Source organism: Acomys minous (assembly GCF_964271855.1).
Source record: "Acomys minous genome assembly, chromosome: 8".
Lineage (NCBI taxonomy): Eukaryota > Metazoa > Chordata > Mammalia > Rodentia > Muridae > Acomys > Acomys minous.
In genome coordinates this window covers 82,278,735-82,301,061 of record NC_140489.1, presented here as the reverse complement: position 1 = coordinate 82,301,061, position 22,327 = coordinate 82,278,735, and the positions used below count along the sequence as shown (strand labels likewise).

Below are 22,327 nucleotides of genomic sequence, written 5' to 3'. Positions count from 1 at the left end.
TTGATCAAAATATGCGGAGAGTTTGGTTCATACTTTTCATTAAGTCAACACAGATAATAAACAAGGATTTTAGGGGTCATTCAGCATACCCCTCTCCTTGGTATGGATGTGCACAGATTGCCATCATTGCCGAGGGAAGGACTACATAATAAAGATGAATTAAATCTCACACACGTTTTCACTCAACATCTTCCCTGACCCAGGACAAGAGATGATTCTATAAGACTGAACAAATTTGTACCACCCGAAGCATTTTCTTTCATATATGATTAGAGGGAAGCCTGTTTATAGGTTTGTTTGCATTTGTAAAGGTCTTTCATTAAATACTAAAGAGAACGAACTGTTTTTTTCTACACTGGAGTTCTCTAAGCCATATGTATAGCTGGATGTGGTGAGTCATGCCTTTATCCAAGCACTCATGAGAACAAGGCAAGTAGAGCTCTGTGAGGCCAGCCTGGTTTACATAGTGAATTCCAGGTTAGTCCGAGCTACACTGTGAGGCCCTGTCTCAGAAAATCTAACCAACCAACCAACCAACTAACCAAGCAACCAACCAAACAAACAAAAAACACATCTTATATAGAATGACAATTGTCAATTATTATTTCTACTCATTGACATTAAATCAGACTGAAAATGAAATACATCCCCTGTATATATGAATCTTAAAGCAGGATGTTAAATAATCTGGTTCTTACCCACTCAGGCTTACAACAGGCTCGCTCCCACAGACCATGCCCTGTTGTGACCAGTCTCCAACTCTCCCTTTTGATCACATCAGATGCTCAAAATTCCCTTTCCCTCTGTCCTTGCTGCCTCTGTTGCCATCCCCAGCCCTCACCATCTCAGTCTTTCTCTGTTCATGGCTTTGCACAGCAGTCATCTTCAGCTGTAATGGATTGGGGGGAGGCTCAATGGGAATCAATACCCCAAATTTTCGTGGAATCAAAGTCCATCAAAAGGTGTTGTACACATGACAGCAAATGTGTTTACAGGCTGTGTATGGGTTTTCATGGGTGTGTGTCTGTGTCTTTCTGTCAACATCTCTTTTGTTCTCAGTGATTGTCCAGAGCCACCAGCTGACATCAAGAGATTCCCTCAGTAGGCACAGAGGGTAGGAGCTGATGTGAAGCCATGCTGACATCTATATGCCTGTGCCAGGTCATGTTTGTTAATGCACCCAGTGTCATGCCACCCTTTATCTGGTCCTTCCGGCCTTGCCACACCTGCATGCCTGTGCTACACTGTGCCATGCCTGCAACCTCATTCCTTTTACTTGAGTGAGGCCTACACCTGTCACATCCTGCCATGACATGTCAGTACCTGCATTCCCAATACTAAACTAAGCTCCAAATGTGTCTTCCTGCTATGCCATGCATGGCCTGTACCTGTGCCTATGCCACCTTTTCTGGATTCAGAATATTCTCTGTAGAACTGAAGATTCGTTAGATGATAGTGAATGCTAGGTGGGGCAGGGCAAGCAGCCAAGCATTTCCCCCTAATGCATCTTCCATGCAATAATGTTTGATTGGAGAGAAGTCTAGTTTGTTAAAACTTATCTCAGGCCACGAGACTTGCATGTCTGATAACACATTTCCTGTTCTGACTCAGATCACAGGCCATCAGGACCTCCATCTGGGAGCAGCAGCTACTTCCTATATCATGCAGAGTGGATGGGCTTGTGTTCTGCAGGATGTGCTGGGTCCAGCTGCTCCATGCCAGCTGGGCAGCAAGAGGACCAGCCCTAAGAAACTACTGCACAGTTTTGATGTGCACACAAACACCATGTTATAAATTTCCAAGTGATGAAATTTAGAATGTCAGCAGCCACCTAGGTAAATAGCAAAGCACTTGAACAAAATTTTTAAAAGATTGTGAGAACGAATTAAGACTCTTAAAGAAAATGAACAGGCCATTCTTTAAGTGGAAGTCAGGAGACCAGAAGTCAGGGGTAAGTGTCTGCTGACGGACCTGTGCCTCCGACGCTTCTCTCTTTTTCTTCTTCCTCCCCTGGGAGTGAAAGAGGCAGTGGAGGGAACATCTTGAAGGACAGACAGAGGGATGCGCACTTGCTTGTTTGTCCTTCAGGAAGGAAGTGCAGGCACAGGCAGTCTTCCTTCCCACACTGTCTCTTTGTTGTTTGCTACTTTGTTCTATTTGTGGCAATAACCAGCTTTACTAGAACGTGGGCTCCTTGAATTCAAAGCAAACTGTAAGCTTCATTTCTAGAGTGATCAAGGCTCCTATATACACAGATGCAAAAACAGTCACTCGGCAATTTCATTAAAGTGTTATCCATGGTCTCACCGAACTTCAAACGATTATTGGTGCAAATTTAATTCTAGTTTAAAAAACCAAAAAGACCATTAAAAAAAAAGACAAAAGCTGCCTGGCTTATGGTTACATGTACTTAACATCATTAATAACATCTCAGAATAAAGGTAATATAAAAACACAAGTCAGGACCCTGCTCAGCTCTAGGTTAAGCTGAGGTTGTTGGGGATTTGGCTGGTGACAGCGTGTTGATGTAGGAAATGACCTAGTCTTTGAATGAAAGGTAGTTAGAAGTAATTTGCAGAGCCCAGTCCCGCTTGCTCCCACTGGGTTCCTTTGGATCTGCTCATCTTTCTGAGTCCTGTCCCAGACAGCTACAACTCTCCCTTTTTCTCCTTTCTCTTTCTGTAGATGCTGCCCAGAACCAACATGTGGTTTTTCTAGTACTCAGGGTTTCTTTAACCTTTCTCCAAAGCATGCTTCCCCATCCCATGACCGACTTTCACATCAGCGTAACTCAGCACAGCTTTTTCTTTCCTTCTTTTCTCCATTCTCTCCTAGGCAGCTGCTGAGATGTGCAGATTCTAAAGTCTAATAAAATTGCCCTCAAGCTTAAGTCCAACCGAGCAATCTCTTCGTCTTAAAAAGGCAACTAAACAAATTGCCAGGTGTGGTGGTACAAGCCTGTAAGCTCAGCTACTAGGGAGGCTGAAACAGGGAGATTTTATGTTTGGAGCTAGGGCCTCAGTCTGGGCCACAGAGTAAATTCAATGCAAACTGTAGTAACTCAGTGAGACCCTGTTTAAGCGCCCATCTAGAGTGAGTAATGCCTTGCTTTTGATTTCCTGAATCACAGACAGACAGACAAACAGACAGACAGACAGACAGACAAACCCTAAGCAATTTGAAAGTGATATGCTCTGTTATAAGGGACACACATGAGGTGGGTTTGATCTTAATTTCAATACTCCCAAATAAGATAATTTGTTTCATCACACTGGAATACATTTGGGAACTTTAGCTCATCTCTGTGGAATAAAGCCATTATGTGATAAACAAAGCAGGGTGTGCTGTAACCCACACAAGCAACTCTCACTAGTACCTGCAGCTTTCGCTTGTCTCAGACTTCATCTCTCACGTATTTCTGAAGGACAACTTTGGTGGGAACAGTACACTTTTTGGCCGTCAGGATTTTGTTTACAGTTTTCCTTTTAAGACCTTTGAGCTAGGCATGGTGATATATGACTAGCATTCCAGCATTTGGGAGTTAAAAGAAGACTCATGAGCTCAAGGTCACCCTTAGCTATATTGCAAGTTCAAGGCCAGCGTGGGCTATCTCAGACCCTTGGATTCACAGTACGGGCACAGGTAGGTAATTTCCCACAGTGCCGGGGCCTATTCTCTAAGGTTTCTCCATTAGAAACGTGATGTACTCATGACTACATTTTGCATGAGTGTGGCAGACATTTATCTACCACACAGCACAACAGACAACACAACATCCAAGCAACCTGGACCCAAATAGGAGCACAACTATTTTTTTTTCTTAAATGTAACTTTTCAATTAAAAAAAGATAAAAGAGAGAGATACTATTGAAATTTGATTCTGTCCAAAGTAAACAACAAATAACATATTATCACTGGGAATCTATTCAAATAATCAGTCCTCTTGGATCCATTAGTGTTTCTTGAATAAATGCTGGAGTACCATCCCTGAGATAATCCTGGCTTTAAAACACCAAAATGGCTCCACAATGACTGAACAGTCAGTCTGTGATTTTAAAATAAATTTTTCTCAGAATAAACCCATATACAAAACATCCTCTATTATTTTCTTGTCTTTTTTTTTTTTTTTGTCATGTTGGGCCTCATGCAAGCTAAACCCAAGCTCTTAACCCTGAGCTACCTCCCCAGCTGCCATAGCCCAACGCAACCAGAACATCTGCGTTCGAGCAGATGGAAGCACAGCATAGGTCGATGCATCTAACATCTGTCCTTACCTCAAACTCTGCAGTTTCTACTTACTTTTTTTTTCAGTGCTGCCATGGCAATAAAACGTTCATGCATGTTCATTGTTCTGGTGAGTCAGAGAAAGAAGTACATCTTCTTATGCAACCTTTCCTGTGCTGTGACTTTTGCTAGTTCTGCCTCACAAATAGTAACCAATTAAGCCATCATCCTCCACCCCGGGTGTTCCCTACAGCCCCTGAACTTTCAGCACATTTTGTCCAGTCACACAGGACTAGGGTAAGTACCCAGCCACAGTGGCTATTTTCCATTTAGTCATGTGTTCAATAGCCCTGGCTCAAAAAAAAAAAAAAAAAAAGACATCAAGTAAGATGAAAAATTATGTCATTTCCATCAGAGATGAGGCTGAGGAGGACCAGGTGGCCTCATGTTGGGGAGGTGGCTCTGTTCCACCTGTTTCAGGGAGCTCACCATGGGAGGTCAAGATCCAAACTCAGTTCACTTCCCAGATCCTGCCTCTGTTAAGGGTTCATGGCCTGAAAATGTTCAACTCTTGAACCAAAGCAAGGGAAACAGATTTCACCTCCTTCAAAGGGCTATAAGGATGGAGCAAGTGAGGGAACTGCTAGCAAGGATGCTTTCCTCTTTATGCCAGGGACCACCAAGGGTAGAGATACTTTAGTGTTTATTGTTGTTTGAACTTTTTTTGTTCAGTGCTGGCCAGAGAACCCAGGTTCCCTGTAAGAGGCCGCGCTCACATTCGCCATTACAAGATGGCGCTGACATCCTGTGTCCCATGCTAATAAACAACTAATCTGCGCATGTGCAAAGGGATTTTCCACTTGTTGTGCTCTGCCTCTCCCGTGGCGTCATCTCGCCCGATGAGCAACAACCAATCAGGGACTGACACATCCTAGGCGGAGCTTCCGAGGGGGTTGGAAGAGCAGGTAGCTGGGCAGTTGACAGTTGGGAAAGTTCCTATATAAGGGATGGGTTTCTGCTGTTTGGGGTCTCCATTTTACTTGCTGTAAGCTTATGCTCTCCCTCTCAAGATGCATTAAAGCTTTACTGCAGAAGGATCCTGTGTGTGTGCAGCATCGTTCTTGCTGGCGAGACGGTAACGCAAGCCACATCTGGTGCCGAAACCCGGGATCGAACCAGGGACCTTTAGTCACAGTTCCCCACATGTTCGAAAGGGCTACACCCGAGAGCTACAGCCAGAGCTTTCTAGAAAGATGTATTTTACTGCTACCAAGGCCATCTATACTTTTATTGTAGTTTTAAGGATGCTAGACTTTTAAGTGTAATGCAAACTTAAAGAGTACTTTCTGCCTCCCAGAATGAACCCAGAAGCATAAGCCAAGGATCTCGTGACATTGGGTGACTTTGAGAGTAGAAACAGATGACCCAAAACTCCATGCCTTGGGATCTGTGCTGGTCCTGGCTAGGCAGTAGGAGGTTAAGTATCATGTTCTTGGGAAATCTGTGTGACCTGGCTAGGCTTGAGAAGGCTCCAGGATACTGGTCTGGGGATCTATGAAGAGCCTGTCCAGGTACCCAAGTAGCTATAACCACCAGCTCCATACTGTGGCCTGGCTCTGACATTAATTAACAACAACTTATAGTGTTTTTGCCCACTTTTCTTTAGTTCTGCCTTAACTCAGCCACTGGAGAAGGAGGTTCCTACATAGAATTTAAATTAAATTTGCAATAGATAACGTTTGCTTCTGAGTTCTTGAAATATCTCACAATTCTTTTTGAAGTCTTCACATTTCTTATTCAGCTATGCAGTCAATTTGATTATCCTTGTCAAGTTCTATTTACTCTGATAGCTTTTAAAGCATATCTCTCATTGATGCCTTAACAGTGAAGAGAAGTTGACACATTCTCCCTTTGACTTGTAGTCCAGTCCAGGGATGAAAACAGAGTATTCCTTATTTAGGCCTAAGCATAGGCTAACCTGAGACCAGAACAAAGCTTCTTTGGCACAATAAACTGAGAAGAAAAAAATTAACGTAAAAAACCCCAAATCTTCACATCTGCCTTGCGGGGCAAGCAAGCTCCTTGTAATCTACTTCTGAAAAGTCCATCCACACACTGAGACAAAGTCAGTGTCACATGGCTCCAGACACCTCAGAGAAGATAGTAACTGTCTTTACTGAATACTCACATATTAAACCTCAAGAGCAATTTCCTTTTAGCATCAAATCAAGGGGAGAGTGGGACACACTAAAGGAAAAGTCTTTCATTTGATAAGCAAGGTACTGCAGTGGGTTGGTAGTGCGGGGCCCCCCTTTTCTGAGGAGTAGGGGAGGAGGAAGAGGGAGAGAGGGTGGGACCAGGAGGGTAGGAGGGAGAGGGCTATGATCGGATGTAAAGTGAATACATTAATTAATTAATTAATTAATTAAAGAAGAAAAAAGACAATCTGGATGCCAGAGACAGAGTTGCCTGCAGCCCAGATATAGGTGGTGACCGTGATGGAGGCTCATGGACATGTGAATAGTACAGTCATGAACTCACCCATGAGACTAAAGATGATTGCTATTTAACTTAATCATATTTAATACTTACATGGAAATATTGGAATCAGAGAGGTACAAGTGCTATTACACTCAGCAATATAAACAAAAATTATCAAATGGGAAAAGGAACCAGTAACAAGAACGTGCCTGGAGTGAGCGGCAGGGCACAGATGCCAGGTGAGGGCTGTGGGCAAAGTCAGTATATTCCTCTCTCCCTGCTTATCTTCCATTATTGATCATCTGTCTCTCTGAAATTTTCCATCTATCAATATGCCATCTATCATATACCATCTATATATCTATAATCTATCAATCTACTAGCATTTAGCATTTATTTATCATCAATCAACTGGTATCATCTATCTATCTATCTATCTATCTATCTATCTATCTATCTATCTATCTATCTTTCCATCCATCCCTACCCACCCACTCATCAGTCTGTCTACCTAAGTTACAGAAATGCCTTTCCTGGGTCCATGTGCAAACATTTTCAGGTGTGTCACACCATGGCCAATATTCAGCCTGACACTAAAGCACAGTTCAATTTACTGGTCAGTCTTTGTAAAATTCCATTGCTAGCTAGAGGCTTTTACTGACACTTCACCTGAATATCCCATAAAAGAAGTCAAACTCATCCTAATTAATTTCCCATTTGTCTGAGAGCAGCTCTCTGTGTCTTTTCTAACTGTTCCATTTCTCTCCTGAATATAGGCATCATAGCAGTGCAGGAGCCACACCTATCCAGGTTATTAAGAAACAATAGTAGTGGTTTAAAAAATTATTAAGTTACCATTGTTATCAACTTATTTAATTAACCAGTTTAAGCTGTGGCCATGTGTTTTATTAATACACATTGAGATGGCCTGCTGTAGTGCAAAGAGCTATTTTTTTAAGTTTACAAAACTGCTATGTACTAGTGGTCAGAGATGGGGTAAGACACCATGTCTACTTGTTTCCTGACCTGTAAAATGAGCAGAAGCCCATATGCCATTTCATAGCTTTTCAAGATGTTCTTTTCATAAATTGAAGCTATGAGCACAGTTTCTAACTTTGAAAACATTTCTGCCTTGCAGATTCCTACCACTTACTCTTGATGATGTATGTGTAGCTTGTCCTAGATTCTAAAACATTGAAAAAACCAGAAATATCATCATTATATTATTGAGGAAAGCGTCATTCTTCTTCACTGTGAAACATCAGGTGGGTGACAAAACGTTCTTATGATAGTTACAGGAGTCCGAGTAAGCTAAGTGACATATGACCTTCCACTAAGATGCACACGCAGCTCCAGGTGCCTGCACCACAATAGCCTCCCCCAACATGTGCATGTTACACTTTTACTACAAAGCAACATGCGGTGATCTGTGTAGTGGGTGGGACGTGTTTACATAGTAGCTGGGATGTGGATGAGGAGGAAAAGAAAGACTCCCCTGAGAGAATGCCAGTGTGGCTGTAGATAGAAGCTGGGTTACTACCGATGACACAAAGATCGCCGCAGATGTCTACTTGTATAGCAATTGAGAGTCATTGTCCATTTATGGGCAAGGGGGCAACAGGGGCACATAGCAGAAGTAGGTGCAAAGAAGGTAAATAAATATGAACAGGAATTTACATCCTCAATGTTAGCATCTCATTCCCACAAAACAGTCCTATTCCCCTGAAATGTATACAGGACCTTCATAGAGTGGAGTTAAATTTGCTGCCATTGGTGAAGCAGGGCCTTCAGTGGCCTTTTCCAATCGTGATCAGCGTTCACAGGCAGCAGCACAATGAGCACACAGCCCGGAATCCTAATGCACTCTCAGTGCCTCTCTGGATGGAAAAGCAAGTGTCCAAGTTTCAATGTCCTTTCCCTCTTCTGACGTGGCCACTTTGCAGGATGACAGCCATATACTCTGCTTAGTTCTAAGTGGCTAATTCTTGCTATTTGGTGGCTGCCCTGGTGTTAGGAGGAATGAGAGATTGCTCTTCCCTTGGGTTTTTAATACACTACATCCACAGCTTTGGATCTTGTCAGACACTCACTGCTGCCTGCCTGTAGCATTCCTCTGCCAGCATTCCTGCAGAGATGTGAGAAAGTATAGGCAGGACAGGGGGATGCCACTCATCAAAACGATAGGTTGGTAAGAAAAAGCAAGGTCCTTATCAAAGGGAGTAAGGCTTTGCAATGCAATCATTCCCAGACTCTCAGAGAACCAATTGGTCAAGGACTGAGGAACTTCTGTGAGCTTGTGTAGCCACCAGGAACCCAACCCACAGCTTTCCAGACAGGTGTGGGAGATAGCGCTGCTGGCTCTTACTGAACAAGAAATTTGCGCTCTTCAACTCAACCCTCTTCTGCAGTGAGGACGGTGAAACAAAACAGAGCACTAGCTTTCTCAAGACCCAGGTGAGTCCTCAGTGCGTCTTCCCAGGGACATGGAAGTTCTCCCTGGCCCTCAAGAGGTCATTCTGGCATTTGATAGAGTCCAGCACACCTCACACAAGAATCAAAGGCCAATCAAATACACTGCACATTGCAATTAAAGATATATACATGTATATATACTCTCATACTGCTAAATTTATATTTTTGTGACTATATGCTTGGGCTATTTAACAAAATACATATTTGAGATGAACATATATGTGTATATATGCATATATGTATAAAGATAAAAACTATAATGTATACATGTATACTTATATATACAAATACTGCAAATATTAGATAAATAGGTCACAATAAGTAGATAAACAGACAGATAGAGGGTGGGAAGATAAATGGAAAGATAGACTGAGAGAGTAAAGATAAATTCACAGTCAACTTAATGATAGATGAATAGCTTTTCATCTGTGACTCAGTACAGTTTTCCTCCTCATGCCATGAGCTTCCTAGGTTAAGGATCTTGTGCTGTCCAACTCTGTGTCCTGAGAGCCAGCAAGATACTAGACACTCATGATGGAATTTCGCAAACACAGAAAGAAACAAGGGAAGGAATTTGGACTTCTGCAGGCTGTTCTGGCTTCATGTCTCATGCCCACTGCCCTGTACTGCTTCTGCTGGCTGCCGTCATTCTTTGTATGTCACTAGAAACCTAGCGAGCTCTCACGTCACTTAGGCACTCCTATAATGTAAGTGTTAGCTTCCTTCCTGTATGGAAGGAGATCAAATCATGACAGGCACAGAAGCTTCTGAGGACCTCTGTTTATAGAGGTGTATTGCACAGGAGGTAGTTTTATAATCTGAGCAAGGAGAACATTATGATGCTATTTCTAGCATTTTCATTCCAGCTAGTAACAACTTGTGACTATGGTTAACAGAGTTCTGCCATATCTTTATTTACCACTACACATTTTTAAAATAAAATGAGCTATGATGCATAGTGCAGTAACCTGGAAAGATCATTTCCTATCTCAGTGTGTCAGCGGTTCTTTTGCTTGTCTCTTACTTGATTGCATATTCTCAGCTCCCAGGTCTGCCTCTGATATTGCCCCCAATAGTGCCCAGTCAAGGACAAAGACCTCCCTGCCTGCTACTGAGACACAGTCTGAGGAAGGCGAGCTTGGAACCTACTCCCCAATTCCTTTCTTCTCTTCTAACCCATGCATGGCACAAAACCACACCATGTCGCAAGTCTTCTATGTTATATGCTAACATAAGAACAAAAAGACCAGAGAATAGGATAGCTTGAAGGACTGGGAACAAAGTAAGTTATCTATCAAAATGGGAAGAACCATTCATGAACACAAGCAAAGAAAAGATGCCTCAAGGGTGTATATGGGGCAGTGATGCACATGGGACAAGGTGGTCATGTATCCCAGAGAGCCTAGTTAAATGGGCAGAACACATCCTGTCTCCAGGAAGCGAGGCTTTGGGTGGTATAATTGGAGGGGATGCATACGAGTCAGGCAAGCCCCTTGCACTCACATACAAACCCCTATGTTCTCCACACTAAGAAGGTAGAGTCTTTGGCTCCTGAAAGGAAAATATACCCTGAAGCTCAGGGTGGAAAGAAAGCTCTCATAGTGACTCATGGGAAATAAGTTACTTCAACTTCTCAGGGGGTGAATTTGGTGCCCAACTCTTATCAGAGACACAAAGGAAAGAATATGGTGAGGTTTCCCTCTCAGGAGATGGAAGTGGGACCTGCTTGGTGATCACCCACATTTCCCTCTTAAATCTGGAATGAAGAATTGCCATCTTTCAATACAGCTTGCTTACTGCATGCATGAGACAAAAGCCTGAAGGAATCCATACAAGCTAAGGGCAGGCAGACACATGTCAGCATCATCGTACACAGTGCACGTCCTCCTTGGTTGGAAAAGCAAACCATTTTTCTTCGAGACACTAAAGACTGATCATATTTTACCACCATACCCTTCCCTACTGTATAAACTACATGCATCCCAAAGCATACACCCAGAGCTTACAGCCACAGAGGTCAAAACCAAGTGTCTGGGATCAAGTAGCACTAACAAGGCTACTGTACCATTTCTTTCCAAATGTTCATGATAGGGAAAACTCAAACCATAGTGAATATGTGCACATCGAAAGTCTTTTGGCTTCTTAAAAAGGGAAGTTTAAAAAAGTACTTGAGATAAATGATTGTCTTAGTTACTTTTCTATTGTAGTAATAAGACACCATGACAATGGTAAACTGTGGAAGGAATGTTTAATCTGTGTTCACAGTTTCAGAGTGTTAGAGTCCAAGGCCATCATGGTAGGTAGCATGGCAGCAGGCAGCTAGCAGCAAACAGGCATGGTGCTGGAGTAGTAGCTGACAGCTAACATCTGATAAACAACTGTAAGTCAGAGAGACAGATAACTAGGAATGATATGGGCTATTGAAGCCTAAATTCTGTCCTTAGTGATGTGTATCCTCCAACAAGGCCACTCCCCCTAGTCCTTTCTAAATAGTTCTACTAACTATGAACCAAGCATTCAGATATATGTATGACCCTACAGGGTCCACTCTGATTCAGACCACTCGAGATCTAGTTATAAATTAATTTGAGATAGTCAATAAATTTATGTATTCATTTAAACGGCCAATAATCAGAATAATCTATGTATGGATACTTCTGGTCTTATAACCAAGTTTATCTATAGTGCCATTTTAAGCCTCTTCTCCATTGCTACTACAAGACATTGTTAAGCTAAGTCTCACACAACCTTACAAAACAGTAACCTGGAACAGGAGCATCACAAAGGATGTTCAGGAGTAAATGAAGAATAAGCAGAGATGTTCTGACTATTGTACCAACCGTGCTATAAGGCTGCACAGGACAGTGAAGCCAGACACCAGGAGTAGACATGGAGGCAAGGGCCTGGGATGGCTCCACTCCAGTTGCTGCTGTCTAGCCTTAGGAAAACATATCCACGTATTTAAGCTTCAGCGTCCTCATCTAAAATATGGGGGAGATCCCAGCAGGAACTCATGGGGTCTTTAGAAGCCACTTGATGATGTGTGGAACACACAAGTGCCAGGTAGAATTTTAATATTTATTCAAACAGGAGCCATACCTAGCTATTGTGTTCTCCCTCTGCCTTTGTAAGGTGGCCTATGAAAGCAGATTAGTCTTTCTCCGTTACCCTCATCACCAACACCAATGCTTATCAGAGTGTAAAGGAAGGGATGAATGGAGGGAGGGCTGTAATTAGAGTAGTCATGGATGTTTTGCCTGTTTGATGGAGTTTTTAAATTACCACATGAATCAGTTACAGACATGTATAAAATTGACTTGAAATAGGCAAGGAATCAAAGGAACTAAAATTTGTCATGAAGTTTTAATGCTCTTAAATTATTGTCAAGATTTCTTTAATAAAACATGTGAGGATAAATTTTCCCCTCATGATGTCAAAAATCACAACATATATTAAAAAGGATCTGGAGACAGATATTCTTAGACCAGCATTTAGTCTGTGGACAATTTCAGGGTCTTCTAGTCCCATAGCCACAGTGGGGACAAACGTGTAAGGCTCTGGGCCTTTGAGATCATAGTGGGGCCAACGTTGTCTTCACCTGAACCCTAGTGTGGGTTCTAAGCATGTGGTCTGAATTCTACAATATTATGACCTTCCCATATGGTGCCATCAAGATCTACAATCTGTGACTTGCCTCTAGGATTCATCTTCCATGGCTGTGGAGGTGAGAAAGATTACTTCCCAAAGGGTAGGGGAGCCAGAGCTGAGTCAGAGCTCTTTCCCTCTCAACTGCAGCTTTCTCTTCCAGCCCTGCTCTATCCACATGCATCCTTAGGGAGTTGCCTCGGTTCCATCGATTCAAGTTAAATCCTTCTTTATCTGGTTCCTCATCTCTGCTTTTGTCCATGAACTCAAGCATAAGCACCTCTGCACAGCTCACACCACTGGCGTGGGATACCGGTTTCTGGTCCCTGCTCTCACCTAACTCCAGAGGGCTTGTCAGGTCATTTTACCAGGGTAATTGCCACTCACTGGTTTTAGAAGCTGTACACAGTGCTCACTCTCTGTCTTCCTACCACAGCTCAACCTCAGCAGCCTGACACGCCATCTGCAGAAGGCATCTGGACTCTGTCCATCTGCCCTCGAGCTCAGCAGAGCACTTTTGCGTAGTTCTTCTGGGCCTCCCTCCCTACATGTGACATTCTTACTGCTGCACCTGCACGCACTCTCCACACAGCAGCTGTGTGTCTTGAAAGTGTAGAGCAAGCCTTACCACTTTACCTTTCAAGAGGTTTAAGGTGGAACCTCTTAATCATCAAACAAAATAATAGCCTATACAGCAAAATAAAAAAATTAAAAACATCCGTGTGTTCTTCCTCTCTCATCCTTTACATCTTATATATGCCACGTGGCTCTGAATGAACATGGCAGATGTGTTCACTGCCAGCCCTTCCAGCTGTTTACAAGTCCTGCAGCAGACAACTGCTATCTCCTCACTGAATGCCCCAGAGAGCTATTTGTTGAACAACATTGGACGAATTCTTGGAAACATAACAGAACTTCTGATTTCATAATCTTCTTTGATCCAAAAGGTTATATTAACCTTCTTCCTAGGAGTGAGGCACAAGAAATAGCCTGAGGGATAGCAGTGAGAGCTGGGGAATGACCTCCTTTTACAGGGATGGGATGGGCATAGGATGCTGCAACACCCACTGAAGCCGGGATGGGTATCTTGGAGCATCCTGGGATATAGGCAGGTTCTCTAGCAATAAACAGCTACAATGTCTCATTCTGGTTTCTGATTTTTCTAGCCCGTCTGGAGACTCTATATTTAATTGTGTGTGCTCTGCTTGTCCACATCTGGATGAGAAATGTAGGATCTGTTTCTTATGTCTGGGAATAGCTAAGTGTCTGATGCCTTCGTGTGCTAGTGGTTGTGTACCCACTGCAGTGAGGCCAGTCCTCCAGAGTTTCTGCAGCATTGAGAATTAAGTACCATACACCCCACTCTCTTCTTCATGTCGAGGGCATAACCCTCAGTCAGCCTCACATAGAGATCCAGAGTGAGCCAGGCCTTCTTTGCCTATGACCCCGAGCCTGTGTAATACATTAAGGCGTGAGCAAGTGAAATGAGCCCCAACCATACCGGTAACTATCACACTTATATTTCCTTCAGATGTTTCATGCAATATCTGATATAGGAGATGGACACAATGGAGACAAGAAGAAGGGTGTCTTTGAAACACTCCATCAAAGAGGGTCTTGTAGGAAAGGGACTGGGGCAGGGGTAACATCGCTAACAGATTCTTAGGTTTGGATGTTTCCAACAATGGTAGATGTCAGGTGGAGAGAGGTGTGCAAGGTGACACCAACTTCGTGTCAAGCCTGCTGGATGTGAGTAAAGCAGGAGGCCTCCAGAGAACTGAAGAAAGGAGTCCCCTCACTAAGAGCACTGTGTCAGTGCGCCCAGGCCCTAGACAGCTCCATTTGAACCTTCTAGGTCCTCTGCCCTCTGACCATACACATCTAATTAAGGTAACCAGGCAGAGGGGGATTCCAATAAGCTCACATGGGGCCCACTTCTCAAAACCACAGCTGGGCTTCCACTTTCCAGTTGGCCGAGGTGGCCACCTGCACCACGATTTTCTTTCTCAGTTGAGTGTCAAATTCTCCACAGATTTTTATCTGTTGGTTAGTCTCATTCCTCTTTGAAGCATTTCATAGCCACAAGTAAAAGAATGCACCAATGAAAAAGGACTGATAATGTTTACAGAGATTACCTATAGAGAGATAAATGCACACGAGCAGTCTGCCTTCAATTATTAATCAGCCAAGCAGATGGTTGACAGGGGCGCAGAAGTAATTAAACAGCTAACACACAGGAGAATTGATTTATTCCTCGCGTATGGAATTTTGCTTTCAACGCACCCGAGCTTACACTTCGGCAAAGCATGTCAGCTCCACAATGACATCTGATAAACAACACAGGTTCTGCAGTCCAGTTCCACCACAGCATTTGTTCCTAAATGCTTTTTTTAAAAACCTCAAAAAGGATGCTTAGTTGATTCTGAGAACTATGCAACACTTGCACTCTCCTGCTTGCCAAGGTTAGAACTAAGCTCATATTTTCTAAGCAAATGAAATTCCTTGGTGCACCAAGAGGAATATATATAGTAAGATGTGTGTTTCCATCCTTCCCATCCTGGCCCACAGGTGAAGTCCTCCATCCTCCTGCCTCTGGGGCCACAGAAAGCTGCATTCTTAGGCTCACGGGCTCTCAGTCCTAATTAGATACCCTGTCTACTGCAAGCAGGGTTTGTCACCTTGCTCAGAAAGGAGGAAAGTGCGCCCCTATGTTGACTCCTAAGTGTCCTAGATGAAGTTAAATTTTCATGTAGATTCCAGTTTTATAATGAAACATGTAGACACTCTTCTCCTTCCCCAAAATGTATTTAAAGGTATCATGGGGGTCCACATGAGGGGAATTCACCTCTCATCTGAGCTGTCTCTGCAACACAATTCCATGCCTTCTGTGACCTCTGTTAGTTGCTGGGATGGGTCAACGACACAGACTTCCTGCAACCTCTGCCATTAAAGCTCCCCACTTACAGTTGTTCTGTCTGGTCCAGACCACGGCTAATTATATCAGACCAAGTTGGGTCTCATATAATCAGGTGAAATGAATGAGGAAGTTTTAGGAGACAGTTCCAACTTGTTCCCTCTCCACACCCCAAGCCATTTGTTTCCGATAGGCTCAGAGGCAGGGCTACAGAAGTCCATGGTGCCTGGCCACCCCTAGCTTCCGTCTCGGTTTGAGGTATGGGTGCTCATGTGACTGACCCCACCTCCGGGTGTCTGGACTTACTTCCTTTTCAATTTGAAGCCTAAGGATGCATGTTAAGTTCCAGCACACCAGACTGCAGGAGACTGTCCATATTAACCCAGCACAGCAGTCCACAGGAGACTGAGATCCCCAGGCAGATGGCTGGGCTGGGCTGACAAAGCTGGAGGGGCAGAGGAGGCTGTTATGAGAAGCTGAGTTCAGTGTGTCTAGAAACGAAGTCATTTTTTGATGTCAGGAAATACCCTGTTTTTCTGAGAATTACCTTCCCTTTAAGGAAGTCCCACCCTCATCTTTTCCTGTGTGACTGTGTCCTCTCAAAACCCACTGGTTCTGTCTTTACTAATCAAGGCCATGAAGGCCATGTGCCTTGGTTCTAAGCAGTGGATTTTCACTTCTCTTCTGGGTCACTCTTGAGCATATATGGATTTCTACAAGGAGTGTGTTACTTTCATGCCCACAGGCTCTTACTGGAGATGCCATTGGCCACTATAGGGTTTTTAACCTACATTTAAGTCTCCTCAGCTTTAAAACAACTGTAAGAAACTAATTTCGCAGACCTGTAATATGAAGTGCTCTCTGTAGAATTGGACATAACACATAGGAAATAGTCTCTTATGGGCTGGCAGGTTGATCACTAATTGAAAGGGCAGCCAGCATATATGAGGGGACCAAACACACCCTCTGTAAAGACACACAGTTATAGCAGCGAAGTGTAACGTATAGAACGCGGCCAAGTAAATGTGTGCTCCTTTCTACCATTTTCTTACAGTGGTTACAATGTGCACGCCCATCCCTGGGATCAGCCTTACCTGCTTGATCTTTGAATATTTTAGATATGACGACAGGGACCCCATGCTCTGCTCCTCCCTAGAAGGCAGAGACGTGAGAAGAAAACAGTTAGCAGGACCGACACTGAGAGCCTAGGGACCTGAAGGGCACAGGTGGCAAGAAGACCGGCTCATACCTTGATACTTAGGCCCAGGCCACCCACAGGTTGTCTGCGAAGTGTAACAGTTCTGTGCTTTAAAAAGGTTTAGAAAAAAAAATAAGTTTAGGTTACAATGCATTATCAGAGAATGAGCAAAAGAATGTATACTTAAGTTCTTAATCAAAATTTAAAGCAATTCTTTTTTTTTTTTTTTTTTTTTTTTTTTTTTTTTTGGTTTTTCAAGGCTTAACACAAACTTCCGGCTTGACACTCTGTGGTCATAGTGCCATAGCCAACCTTTTAACCAGTGCTCTGCTCACAGGGGGACCCGGTTGCTGGGGAAACCACTGGGAATTCACACAGAATTGCTACAATGTTGGTTAGCTTGTTGTCCCACCTCATATTTCTGCAACTACAGAGCACCACATAGATAATGCCCATGTCCATTCTCCAAGTGGGGAAGCTGACTCCCTTTTAAAATTGCTCTCCTAACACCAGCCCCAGGAGGCAGCTCCTCAGCAAACATCTCTGCAGCTTCTCTGTGTCTAGTCCAACTGTGGCCATCAGTATGCATTCCAGAAGAATCATTTTTTTTCATGCCTCCTGAACATAGATGGCTGATAACATTTAAATCAATGCGGTGATAAAAGCTACGAAAAACATAATACACGTATAATCGGCAATACTCAAAAGCTTATCTCTTACATATGAAATCGTGGGCATTCGTTATGCTGTGGTCTAAATTGACTGAAAAGATTTTGCACATCTGCATGTAGACATAGGACAAGTCAGGCAGATGCCATGCTGGAAAGGACAGGGGAGGTGTCTAGGGTGCAATAATCAGCAGAGAAAATATTTCATTCCATATAGTATTTCATAGGAACCATAAACATCATACTTTAGCTGAAAAATAATAACATTCAGGCTGCAAATAATCCATGTTTGAAAAGCAAGGACAGAGGCTGAAGGTCAGGGAAGGACATCCAGGGACCCTGCTTTGTCCTGGGGTTTCAGCACCACAACAGTACCAATAGAAATCACAGGCTAGTAGGAAAAGCTGCCGTGGCCCTTGGCATGTGTGATGTCTTCCACAACATGCAATATTGACCTGTAAGTATACTCTTAAGAAGGAGTATGTAAAATAAAGAAAGAAAGATACAAGTTTTAAAAAATAAAATAAAATACCTCAATAGGGGAAAAAAAAGGAGTGTGTCAGTTACAAGATGGCTATGTAGTAGCTGGGTGTGGTGGCACATGCGTGTGCTTCTAAAAAAGCTTCCCAGAACAGCAGGACACAGAGGCCTGACTCTGTCACTCCCCATACAGTTGTTACCTTAAATATATAACAAACTCAGAATAAAGGAACAACAACAAAGATAAAAAATAGACACATTTTACGGAGTCCAGGAGGGAACGCCCTGCATAACCTGGTATCCCGAAGCATTATATTTTGTGCATAGATCATATGCGCGAGCGTGCGCACACACACACACACACACACACACACACACACACACACACACACGGAAAGGGCTGCATTTGAGAAACGTTGCTGTAAGAACAGTCATTTTCATTTTCCTCATCTAGGCTACATTCAAGTGCACCTTGCTCCCATCTCAGAAACATTGTCAGTACTCATGCGAGGGGCCAGGCGTGCTGTCATCCACACTGCAGTAAGGAAAGCATCATCATCATCATCATCAGCAGCAGCAGCAGCAGCAGCAGCAGCCCAGTTCCAAACCACACTCATCACAGCATTAATTACAACCTTCAGGACTGAAAACAAGCAGCTAAGCGCTGGAGGATGAATGAATGGATTGAGATTCTACAGTGGCATACCAGCCAGCCGTGAACAGGAGGGAAAGCTACTCATCTGTGACAACACGCACAAACTGCAGAGTAGTATCAACACACTGAGACAATTCAGGCACAGAAGAAAAACATGGCATGCTCTCATATCTATGGCAGATGCCTGGATTATAAGGCAAAGATGTCATAATATTGGTTAGAGACACGAAGTGGGAGCTATAAGGTGGGTAATTTATAGCTGGGTGTGGTGGCACGTGTCTGAAAGCCTGGCTCTGAGAAGATGTAGGCAGGAGGATTAGGAGTTTGTGCCCGTCCATTGGCTGCATGGGGCAGTTTGAGGCCAGCCTGGGCCATAGGAAAATGTCTCAATGAAATACAAATAAAAAAGGATTGGGTTCTGGGGCTCTGATTATAAGACTTGGATGATAGTTCCTCGTATTGCATTCTATACTTGAAGTTTGCTAGGAGAGTAGCTCTGTGCTTCAATACTACTGAGACCTCCACACACATGCATGAGCATGCATACACATGCACACACACACAGTGTAAATGCACAAGATAATATATATGTACACACACATATATGTATATAAAAATTAGCTTAATTGCAGCAACCATTTCACAAAATATATGTAAGCCAAATCATCACATGGTACATCTAAATATATGTGACTTCATTTGTTATTTACTCTTAATAAATCTGATAATTCCTGCTATAGGGACAGAGCACCTCTTTTGGGAAAAGAGCCATAGTTAAGGTTTGTGTTGTGATATAACACCATCATCAAAATTAACTTGGGGAGGAAAGGGTTTATTTTAGCTTGCAGTTCCAATATCACTGTTCATCATCCAGGGAGGCCAGGGTAGAGACACGAGGCAGAAACCTAGAGGCACAGATCTGAAAACAAGTTTGAAGCCAATTGCAGTCTGGAAGTTAGGAAGTGAGGGTCCTAGTGGGTAAAAAGTGCCAGAGAAACCTGAAGAATAGTATGATAGGAAAGCTGCCTCTAGCACTTCAAAGCCGCCTTTGTGCTTAATAAAAAGATTATTATAATATGTAGGAATTCTCCTCGTCCTAGAAGACAGCTCTATCTTGACATATTTATAGCCTGGAGGAATGTGGAGAGAGCCAAGTACAGTTGAGGCAGGACTATTGCTAAGGTGTGAGCACCAGCTGTTAGGAGAGCACTGGCCTGAGTCCTGAATGCAATCTCTTCTGAAGGTTGTTTTATCATACTTCGTGGGAGGGGCACGAAACAAACCGAGAATTCACCCCATTGCCCTACAGAACACACCCACTTCCCAGAAGGTCAGTTTTGTCATTATCAGATCTGATTAGTGATCTGTGTGCGCAAAGGGAGGGAGGGATACTCATGCGTGAGGGAGTGTCCAGCTACAATGCCAGCGGTCAGTCACAGCACACACGAGCCTCATTCAGCTCCGTATCCAGCTCTGAATGCTCTGGCCTTGATGCTGATGATAGTTCCTTCAATCATTAGGGAGGCCTCTTGACCCACACCAGAGTTTGTCTTGATATTTCTCTCCATCACAATGGTGACTCCAGCAGTGGACTGATCTATGCAACCAGAGCTCTCAAAAATCCTATCTCTTCTAAATGACACCTGGCTTTGATGCATGAGCTATGCGAAGGACACTTCATTCCAAACTATACTCTGGTTAAATAAAAGTCAAGGCCACTTTCTTTTTATTCTTTTGGATTTTTTTAGATAGATTCCTATTCTATATCTCTTACTAGCTTCGAACTTGCCATGCAGTCCAGGCTAGCCTCAAACTCACAGAGCTATATGACTGCTTCTGCCTCCCGAGAGCTGGGATGAAAGATGTGTGATACCATTTGAACTCCATTTCCAGCCAGAGGTACCCATGCTAAGCAGTGTGCAGAGATAGGCAGGTCCACTGGATTCACTGGCCAGCCAGCCTAGCCAAACTGAGAAGCTCTGGGCTCAGTAAAAAAATCCTGTCTCACGAAATAAGGAGAAAATCAGAGGAGGGCCTGATGTCAACCTCTGGCCTCCACACACTCATACAAGTGACTATACCACACACATACACATACACACATGCATACACCAAAGCTCTCCCACCCCCACATATTACATTAAAAAAACTTGGAAAAGGTATGAGATAGAAACTCAAAAAAAAGGTTATTTAATTTTGTGATGTCACCAGCTGGGTGACATGGTGAACTGTGACATGCCAATTTCTCATGGAACCTTTTTGACCAGCAATTTTTGAAGGCATTTCCTAAGGCTCCTGGCCACGGATTGGTTTGAGCCATGTCCTGGAAGCAGGAGCACTTACATTAGCACCGGGAGGAGCTCCCCCGATGCAGACCACATCTTGCTTTTGGATAGTCAGCACCTCTTTCGTCAGCTTCAGCCGGACGTCATAGGCATTTTCTAACCCTTCGTCATACAGCAAGGCCAGAGCAGTTTTTGTCTGTGGATATGAAACGGTGATATGATCAAGTAAGTGCAGGAGCCCTCGGCGATGAGAGATGATGGGCGGGTCCTTTCCTACAGCCTTCTAACCTGTGCACGCACGGTTCTCTTCATTGATAATAGACACTCAATCGATTTACAGATATAGCTCTCCAGAAAGCTCACTTTTCTTGGTACCCTACAAATGCTGCTTGGGATTTTCCTGACTTCCCAAGACATGTTTCCACACCCTCAGACCACAGGTGCCCACTAATCCCTGTCTCCACTTGCAGCAGGTATTCAGGGTAGCAGGGTACCTCTCCATCTCTAGATGAGGAACTGCAGGATGCTGGGAGTCCTTTGGGGTCAGTACCCAGAAAGACAACAACAGAAGTGTAAGAATCTTTCCAGGAGCGGCAGCCCATGGCACAGGGTCTGTCACCAAAGAAAGTCACACCAGGATACTGCCTTCAGAGGAAAGGGCTCATGCTGAGGGGGATGAGCAGGGTTCTCAGCTGACATGGAAATGTGCAGTACCAATTCACGTAATGTCATTGTGTCAAGCACACAATCACATAGGATGCTAATTTTCAACAAACCCATTGAGCCAGACAGCTTGTACCAGTGGGTCAACCTAGTGAGGAAAACTCCTGAGCCCAGAGACTTCAGAAATGGAAACAACTGGAATTCACTCAGAAGGGAGAAGAGTTGTTTAGGATGAAGGAGAAGGTGCAGGCCCTTCAACAACTGGTATTCTAATTATACATCTTGTGATGCTTAACCTTTATGGCCAACATGGACAAGTGCCTAGGAGACCACTGACAGACTGGGGAGTTCCTAAGGGAGTTTCTAGGGAGGATTCTATTCGACCACCTCTGAGCTGATCAGTGGTTTCATCTACTGATGGATCCAGAACTTAGACTACAGGGTGCAGGGTGGGCGTGGCATGGGACTGTAGAAGGCAGGCCCTCCTTGGAGGAAGTGGTTCCCAGAGGGCCTGCCTTTGAAAGGAGCATCTTGTCCTGTTCTTTTCCTGCTCTTCTCTGCATCCTGGTGCCAGGAGGTCATCCACAGGCTGCAGCCTCCAACATGATCCGATTCGCCATGGCCTGAAGCAACGGCGATGTT

The 22,327-nt window shown here is 43.7% G+C and overlaps 1 protein-coding gene across 3 annotated transcripts in view; it reads right to left on the bottom strand.

Annotated features, from left to right (window-relative positions):
- The window catches only part of SNTG2 (syntrophin gamma 2), a 206,709-nt gene that overhangs the window by 115,562 nt on the left and 68,820 nt on the right, over positions 1 to 22,327 (bottom strand). For 2 of the 3 annotated variants that reach the window (XM_084791713.1, XM_084791714.1), the window contains exons 2-4: positions 21,081 to 21,218; positions 16,986 to 17,037; positions 16,831 to 16,888 (exon numbers count right to left, since the gene is read on the bottom strand). In XM_084791713.1, coding sequence (XP_084647839.1) covers positions 16,831 to 16,888; positions 16,986 to 17,037; positions 21,081 to 21,118 — 148 coding nt within the window. In that variant the 5' untranslated portion in view covers positions 21,119 to 21,218. Of the gene's footprint in view, positions 1 to 16,830; positions 16,889 to 16,985; positions 17,043 to 21,080; positions 21,219 to 22,327 lie in introns of all 3 variants that reach the window. The other variant, XM_084791712.1, reaches the window with a different exon arrangement.